This window comes from Porites lutea, chromosome 14 (assembly GCF_958299795.1).
Source record: "Porites lutea chromosome 14, jaPorLute2.1, whole genome shotgun sequence".
Lineage (NCBI taxonomy): Eukaryota > Metazoa > Cnidaria > Anthozoa > Scleractinia > Poritidae > Porites > Porites lutea.
This window is the reverse complement of record NC_133214.1, coordinates 4,417,470-4,426,222: the sequence shown is the minus strand read 5'-3', so window position 1 is coordinate 4,426,222 and position 8,753 is coordinate 4,417,470. Positions and strand designations below refer to the sequence as shown.

The following is an 8,753-nucleotide window of genomic DNA, read 5'->3' as shown; positions in this document are numbered from 1 at the left end:
TGAGAACGAGAAAAAGAGGAAAAAAAATGTCACTTCCCGTTCTCTCTCCATTCTCCCACTCGCTCCCTGAAACAGAACAGTGCATGAAGCCTGCGGTACATTAAGTTTCATTTACATTCTGGATTGGAAATCTCCGAACGCGCGACAAAACTGGGAAGTTTTATTTCGCATTTCATACTTGCGTGTAATACTGTACAACAATGTCCAGAATGTCCCGGTGTCGTCTGTCTCGAACCTCCAGCGTAAGCCCAAGTACCTGGTAGGTACATTACAATAATAAAACATGACGTACCTACCCGTTTTTGGACAACACCCGCTGACCATAGAGCCCAAGGAAAGGATCTTCCTGCATTTTGAATCATGAATTTCCTTATTCCAAAAAATGATGATCTTGCTTCCCAGAAATACTGTATTGCCACATATGGATCAATCGAAAAACTAATCGATAAAGCCAAAAATGGAGAAATCCATGCCCAAGCAGATTTGGGATGGGCTTACTCGGAGGGTTTTGGCAATCTCTTGCCGCAAGATAACGACAAAGCAATCGGATGGCTTAGCACTGCTATAGATAAAGGTTATGAATTGCCTAACGCCCTAGGAAAACTTGGGGAGTTATTAGATCGGAAAGGAACGATACGACATCAGCAGAAGGCTTATGAGATGTACCACAGGGCAGCGAAACTGGGGTGCAGAAGTTCACAACTCAATCTTGCAGAAATGTATAGATGTGGAGTTGAAGGAGTCGTGAACGAAGACCTAAAAGAGGCTTTTAAATGGTATAAAATGGCCGCTGGTGAAAGTGAGAGTGATTATGAACTGGGGCCAATGCATAAATTATTGTCTGGTACGGTGAAAAAACTCGACAACGCCTCAAAGCCAAGGGCTCTGAAATTTTTGTACAAGTATTATCTTGAGGGTGAATGTCCGGAAGGCCGTCCACAGCCAACTAAAGCAATTTATTATTTGACAAGAGCAGCTGAAATAGGTGATACTGAGGCTCAATGTACCTTGGGGCAGATATACTTAAACGGAAGTTGTGAGCAAATCAAAGACGTTTCAAGAGCAAGAAGGTGGCTCAACAAAGCTTCTGCAAATGGTGATGTTGTGGCAAAACAGGTGGGTCTATAAATAATTATAGATCTTACAAGGGAATGGGTCAGTTTTCAAAAAACGTTTTCAACTGGAACTCACACTGTCTTGTAAATTGCACCTGTAGAAGTTTTATTAAAATTGAGCCAAATTATTGTTACACTTATTGGAAAAAAGAGTTGATCTTTATGATTGGTATGGGTACCAGTCTTGACAGAATAGAAGTCTATCACACTGATTGTCATTGCAAACAATGTCAATTTATATGAAATGGCAAAGGTGCTAACCTCTGCAGATACAGCTGTAAGTACTTGGGGATGTTCTCTTTGGCACTACCCTGTTTATTGCACCACCTACCATCTCTAGCATACCTCATTGCTAAGGCAATTACCTACACCACCATCATCTCACAATTGACTACTTGACTTGACTTAATTGGCCACAACTCCCAAATAGTTTGTGTTTTTTCAGTTTACTGAACATTGATTTGCTGGACTTTTGTTTCTTTGGCTGTAATGACAAAAGACAAGATGAATAAGATTATGCTAAAAGAAGCCATTTCAGGAATTTTAATTTTTCAGTGGATGGTTTCTACTTTACCCTGGTCCCAGAGGTTTTTTTGTGCTTTTCCATGATAGGGAACAAGCAGCAACTCATTTTAACTGCTTTGTGGCTTGTTCTCTCCCAAGGGCAGGAAAATCATGATAAACCTCCGAGACTAGGCTTGACCTCTGCCACTCTCTCTCCCTCCACTGAGAGAATAGTCTTTTTGGTGGAGGAGTGCAGGCCCATTTTCCCAAACAACAGCTGGTAGTCGAACCTACTCATACAGCTGTAGACGGATTTTTGGAGAGCGGCTTATGGTAATTCTCTTATTTTGCACTGCACATCACCTAGTGTGCATAACATTGTGACTTCAGTGGTGGCGGCAAACTTCACTGGTCGCCTAAAAAGAGGTTATAGTGATTTTGATAATTCTACCCAGCTAAAAAGGTGTTTTTCTTGAAACTTGCCCCAGTCCACTTGTGCAAAATGATCATTTGAAGCCAAAATTGTCCCTTTGTTGTCGTTTGCGATGAAACAAGAATGGTGTCCCCCCTTTTTATTTGTGTTTTTTACTTGTTATGGCAACACACAAGAAAAATTATATATCAAGAAGAAAAAAAATCTGGATTATAGAAGTTATATTTTTTAGGTATAAATGACGTGAATTTCCAGATTTACAGCAACAGAGAGGTACAAGAAGATCTTAAAACTGTCCATTTTCTCTACATTTTTTCAAAATCAGGTAATTTGAGGTCACTTTACCGAAAGAGCACAGCCCAGACAAACAAAAGGGCTTAAGGTTTTAGTAAGATTCATAGTTCTTTCTATAAAATTTTTTGACGGTTGTTTAAGTTGTTTCCCGCGCAGCGAGGAAAAAACACTCAGAATTATGGGAATGCAAGGCACAAACAAGCAGGGTGACCCCATATTTTTATTGCAATTTGAATAGCCTATATAGGTCTGACATTTGTGCCAAGTTGGAAAGAAATCTGGATAGTGCATCATTTTCAAGGGAATGACCTTAAATGTAAGCCGATTCTTCTAAGTAACTTAAAAGTTGATTATATATTACTCACATTGTGGACACTAAGGGATTTATTATGCATCAAGGATTATAATTTTCAATAGACCACAAAATTAGTTAAGGCATTGACTTAAAAAGGGAAAAATAAAGCTTCTCCTGGCACAAAATTGCATGGAGGGGATGGGGGACTTATCGAGCTACCTGTAGAAAACAACAGACACCCCAACTTTGAGTGGAGGGGAGAGAGGAGGGGTGTGGATTCTTTTGCTCTCAAAAGTTACCTTATTTGAGTACAATGTGTCAACAATTTTGTCACTGATTTATTGGTAGCAACAACACTAACAAGGCAAAAACTGTAACTGCTATGGATTTCATAACTCCAAGGGCTCCCTGACACAATGGCACAAGGTACAAGGGCTTTTGATCCAAACATCTCCCTTTTACCATTTCATTATTGATTCAACAAGCAGCATGGCATCATTGGAATTTCACTTTATGTAGGCACCAATGCTGGAGGACTGTGTTCAAGCCTTACTTCTGCACTGTTTCCTTAGACAAGAAACTTTGCCCTACTATGTCCTTCTTCATCTGACACCAAAATAAAATAACCATGACACACTGCTGGGCTACCCCGCAATGGAGTTCTATACCATGTAGGGAAGAATAGGTAATACTTCTGGGTGCTATATGCCACAGAATCTGGCATGCCTCCCATGTAGGCCTCTTTGGCTCGTGTTTGCCTCTATTACCTTACGGGGGCCTATCACAGGCCTACCAAATAGTGAAAATTAATTGTCAAATTGGCAACTTGAATTCTAAATCACACATTATCAGTGCTACCCGGTCATCCAGAACAAGAATATTTTCCTGCAAAACAGATCACTTTTCAATAGCCAAGGGCCAAAACAAATCACCTTTGGGTTTATTTAACTCTAAAAAGACAATGGTGAAATGGCCATAGGCAAGCAAAATTTCAGAGCTGCTTTACCAATGACAATCTTGAATTTAAGTCTTGTTTATCTTTAAAGCTGTGCTCAATACTGGTTCTCATATGCTACAAACAACCTACCTGGAACATAGATTCCTGCTCTGTGATCTGGGACACTGTTTTGAAATATTATGGGAACCTTATGCCTCCAACAACAGGAACCATCCCAGGTCTTTACTGCCCACATGCCTGTATAGTTCACTAAAGTTCCACGTCCCAGGCATGTTGGTGTTTTTTTCCAGCACATTTATTACCTGGAAATAATTATTTAACTATAAAAACACTAGAAATGTTTATGGAATGCTATTGTGTTGCCAGAAAGAAGCCAAACATGTGGTGTTTTGAGGTTTGCTTCTGTGTCCTGAACTTTATTGTAGTTTGTCACAACACAATCAGCATTCCTGAAATATTTTAGGTGTTCACACTTTTCATTAAGTCATTATATTCATGCATGTTTTAAATTTTTAAGAGGAACACGTTACACAGGTTACCCTGGGTTCCAGAGGTTATTTTTTTCTTATCTAATTATCTAATTCCTGATAGTTCTCGGCGAAGCCTCAACAGCGTCTTGGGAGCTTTATCAAAACGTGAGCACGGTTTATTTCATCTTAGGTTTTACTTGCCTAGTCCCTAGGCCTCATTATTCCGCGCGGCCAAAGCGTTTCGGGTCACGTGGTCCAAGCGAAAATGTGAGGCCGTTTCCCGCCCGTTCGCCTCGGATACGTCACCGAAATGAATTGACCGATAGGCACTGGGAAAACGCCGTACAGAGACTAGGCAAAGGTATTTCGAGAACGGACCTCTGGAGCCAGGGTAGTAGCAGGTACATCTTTACCATGTATTTTCTGATAAATGTCAATGACACTGGCAAGTGTAGTGCACTTTGTTGGAAGCTGGTTGGTAGCATATGATGCCATACCGGGCTTTACTTGTAGACATTGTGAATGTTTGTACATAAATCTGTATCGGTGCTGGAGATCCAAACTTCCTTGCTAGTTTCAGAAGAGTGGCATATGTTTAATGAGGACAGTGTACTGCTAGACACCGAATTGGATTTCCAGGGTTATATTTTTGTAATGCATACTATCTGGTATAGAGCGTTTTCACTCACTTGGCTAGCATCTATGCAAATTTATCGGAACAAAAAAAAGTGTTTACATATAAAGAGTTCAACTCCCGCAGGATTGGTTAGGAACACCAACGTGACCGCCGTTTCGTTGTTGCGAACACCATTATGGCCGCCGTGACGTCATATGAAAACGCTCTATAGTATAATTTTGTGTAAAAACATATTATAGCTGTCTAACTCTTACAATAACGCTGTGAAATCTGCCAGTTGGTTACACAGAAATTGAAGAATGAATAATTATGACAAATATATGATTCTCATACCTCATGTCGGATATACACGTGACCCCAAAAGGTATTTCCGCTAAACGTTTATCTCACTGTGTTAGTTGTGACAGTTGTATTTATGGCTCCACTCGTGCTTATTTGGTAAATGTAAGCGAGCCTTTATATGTGTGTTTTTTATGTTTTTTTTTTTCAGCTTCTTAATAAATGCGAAAAAGCGGAAGATAAGCAGCATACTGCATCAAAACCTAAAAAAGAGGCCTTGGCTCAGTCATTTGAAATCATGGGCGAGAAACTAAAGCAAAGATCAGAGGCACAGCAACACCCATTAGTGATTACCGAGCCTGTTGCATTTTCAGAGGAAATGCTTAGTGCGTTTCAGTGGTCCCCAACGGCACGGATTTATCTTCAGGCTTTCAGACTGGTAAACCAGGGGCTTGAAATTCTGATCAAGAGTAACTTCGCTGACGAAAGAGGGATTTCTCTTTTAGCTCGTGGGTATTTGACTGAAAATTCTATACTTCAAGCTTTTCCTCTTATAATGCCTTTTTTGCCTAAACTTTATCAACTTTGTGAGAAAAGTATGGAAAATAAACCAAGTTTCTTTGAAGGCCTCATCGTAGCTTTTGGTTTCCACTTTTACGAGTTGAAACAGACACAAGAGACGAGGAAAATTGATCTTAAAAAGGTGATGTGTATGAGAAATTTGATTCGTTTCATCGAAAAAGCCGAACCCAACAACCTTCCAATTGAAGACTGTTTTAGGTTTGACCAAAGCTACCGCAGTTGGCTTCACGTTTTGTATGAGTTCTTGGGATGCCTCTATGTCGGTGCAGAAAACTATGAAGCAGCGGCTGAAGCTTTTGAAAGTTCCCTGAAGTGCTGTCCAACCTACTTTCCAAGCAAAAGAGGCCTTGGGCTTTGTTTGGTATCTCTGTATTCCTCCAGAGTTTGCGCTGAAAGAGAGGACTCCGCACCCCCGGAATTGCGCAAGTACTATCCGAGTGTCGAACGAGTCGTAGAGGAAAGACAAGTTTCTAAATACAGATCCTGGACCACTAAAAAGCTAGGAGACACCGCCAGAAAAATATTGGAAGAATTTCGGGCGGAAGCACCTTCGTGTTGGAAAACATACCCAAATGTTTGCTATTACCTTGCCCAGCTTGCTTTTGTGAACTGTGACATGAAGGAGTTAAAAAGGTATTATGAACTTGGCCAAGATGCTGAGGAAAAAAGGTTGCCTTTCTTAGACGCTGTTGATCTGCCTTGGAAGGATGTGCTCTCCTCATTCTATCAGCTACTTGTTCATTTACCAGACCGCCCCCGATGTGGCAATAAAGCTTGCACTAAAAATATCAAGGAAACTGATCTAAAGTCCTGCGGTGGCTGTAGGACGAAAAAATACTGCAGCAAGTGAGTAGCAAATTTAAACACAAAAATAAAACACCCAGCAATCTTTACCTCGCCAAAAATTATCCTCAGCCGTAGTATATTTGCTTTGATTAAGTATTATTATAACTGACGCGATTCTGGATTTTTTTAGTGCATTGTACACAGTAAAAACCCGCGATTAAGACCCTGCTAGGGCAAAATTTGCCAGTTAGGCCCCCTTCATACAAGAACCTGTTTTATTATTATTATTATTATTAATAAGCCTAAAATTTAAAACAGGTTTCATTTTGTATAATTAGGCAAATAACAGACAACATCGTGGCACGATCCTCTTTACAGACATAGGTGCCTTATCACTCCAACTGCAATTGTAACGGTAAACAATTTTTACCTGAGGACCGAGCTGAATATCACTAAATACTCTTTGCTATTACGTATTTTTTCTTCAGAAAATAAGAACCTTTATAAAAACCTACTGTAAATAACCTAAATTTGTGCTAACTATGCCCTATGTAAGAACCTGTGTACGCTAATTGGGGAAATGCAGGTTCTTAATCGCTCAGTTTTTATTGCATAACGTCGCCTATACAATGGGTTTAACTTTGTCATTACCAAATGATAGATTCTTATTGGCTTTTGTGCACAACTTAACTGTTTTAAAAAAAATTGTCCAGAGAGGAAAAATTTAGCAAATGTTACTTGTTAGTGAAATCTCAATAGCTAAGCCCATGGCAACCAAAATGAATCCAAATCTTTTTTCTGTAAGATGTCCACTTTAAGCTTGAAAACAAAAATTTAGAAAAAGAATGGGTCCATTGACAAGTTGTATTGCTTTTAGAATTTGAAATCAAAGAAGCAAACGATACAGTAGCTAAAGTTTACAATAGCATCACCGAACATTGTAAGCGACGCTTTGGCTTCAAAAGTTGTGCATAAGCTGTGGTGACAAGTTTGTGTCTTCACTTGAGTATTCCATTATTGGGTTTCTCGCATTTTATCGTTGCCATAAATAATTGGTAATCGGACAATTCGGAGTAACGTCAACTGCGCTATGCGCAAAACACGGCTGATTTAATATTTACGCCTGGCTTCTCCCTGAATTGTTCACCTCTCAGTTCCGCTACCATTACGAATAAAGGTGAAATTGTAGTTGAACCACTTACAATATATGGGGGAGAGGGTAGGAGCGTCGCCCCACGCGTGATCCTGTAAGTGCAGGAGACGGAAAAGAATGCAATATTCCATCATTTTTCACTTTCTGATGTATCTTATACAAAAGACTATTTCTTTACGAATTTGAAGTTAAGAACGCATCCATAATTAACTGAAGCACACGACAGAAAACATTGTGAGCTAGTTTCTTTAACTTGCAGAGCCTGTCAAACATCAGATTGGAAGGAGCACAAAGCTACGTGTACTGCTTCTAAAGAAGCCAAGCTAAAGGACGGTACCTAGGATTGTTATGGTCCATCAAAAGATAACATAAATGATGAAACGATAAGGACATCAGTTTAAGGGTCGCTGTAACGGGAATCTCGACGTAAGATTGTTCAAAGCCTTTTTTCTTCACACAGAAGATAACAAAAGGCTTCTGCAAAGCCAAACATGGTGGCTCATTTACAGTGGAATGTTTGACGAAAAGCAAACGACTGTTACTCAAGAGGCTACAGTTGCTCCCGGCTGCGCCTCGAGCAACTCCTACTTGTGGCCTTTGAGAGAGATAAATGCGGGAGAGCCAGTAGACTTTGTTTTGATGCCGCCCATCCGCCCACTTGCAATTTAGGGTGGATTCATTTACAACATACGCGTATAGCTGTCGCATTTGCCCGCTGGAATCTTTTTATCATTTTCCGGCGTAAAAACAAAAAATGCGACAGCTATACGCGTATGTTGCAAATGAATACACCCTTAATATCCTTTAACACTTATTTTTCACTTTGCTCGGTTTCCTTTGTTCTTTTTAGGGGAATGTATTACATAACCCCTCATTATTATTCACTGTCTGAAAAGTTTGGTAGCGGCTTCGATTGTAACATTGATTGTAACAGGGGAGTGCGGGGCTGAAACAATGATAACAATAACAAAACAATGCAATATATATTTCCCCTTCTCGTTCCCTTTCTCATATTCCCCTCAACATGTCACACTATCCCATAAAACAACACAAGTCACAATTTTGAATTTCGATTCAACGAACTTACCACAATTTCTGAACTTCATTTCAGGGGCACCCAACGAGAATTTAGTTCAAAACCACTTAAACACAGCATTTTTAAACGTATTTTAGTATTTAAACGGTAGATATAGGCATATTTTTATCCCCTAAAAATTTTTTCATCTGTTGGGATTTCCTAGCTGAAA

At 39.8% G+C, this 8,753-nt stretch overlaps 1 protein-coding gene across 1 annotated transcript; it reads left to right on the top strand.

The window, feature by feature from the left end:
- The first annotated feature begins 360 nt into the window (after positions 1–360).
- On the top strand, positions 361–8,271 carry LOC140925033 (uncharacterized). The gene is made up of 3 exons (XM_073374992.1): positions 361–1,116; positions 5,197–6,413; positions 7,766–8,271. Exons 1-3 carry the CDS (start codon positions 361–363, stop codon positions 7,845–7,847), a joined length of 2,055 nt encoding a protein of 684 aa, XP_073231093.1. The 3' UTR covers positions 7,848–8,271.
- Positions 8,272–8,753: the final 482 nt, after the last annotated feature.

Excerpts from the sequence above, each read along its gene's own strand:
- LOC140925033 (XM_073374992.1), top strand. The coding sequence starts at position 361 with ATGAATTTCCTTATTCCAAAAAATGATGATCTTGCTTCCCAGAAATAC. Across the intron at positions 1,117-5,196 it reads GTGATGTTGTGGCAAAACAG|CTTCTTAATAAATGCGAAAA; the intron begins GTGGGTCTATAA and ends TTTTTTTTTCAG. Across the intron at positions 6,414-7,765 it reads ACGAAAAAATACTGCAGCAA|AGCCTGTCAAACATCAGATT; the intron begins GTGAGTAGCAAA and ends TTTAACTTGCAG.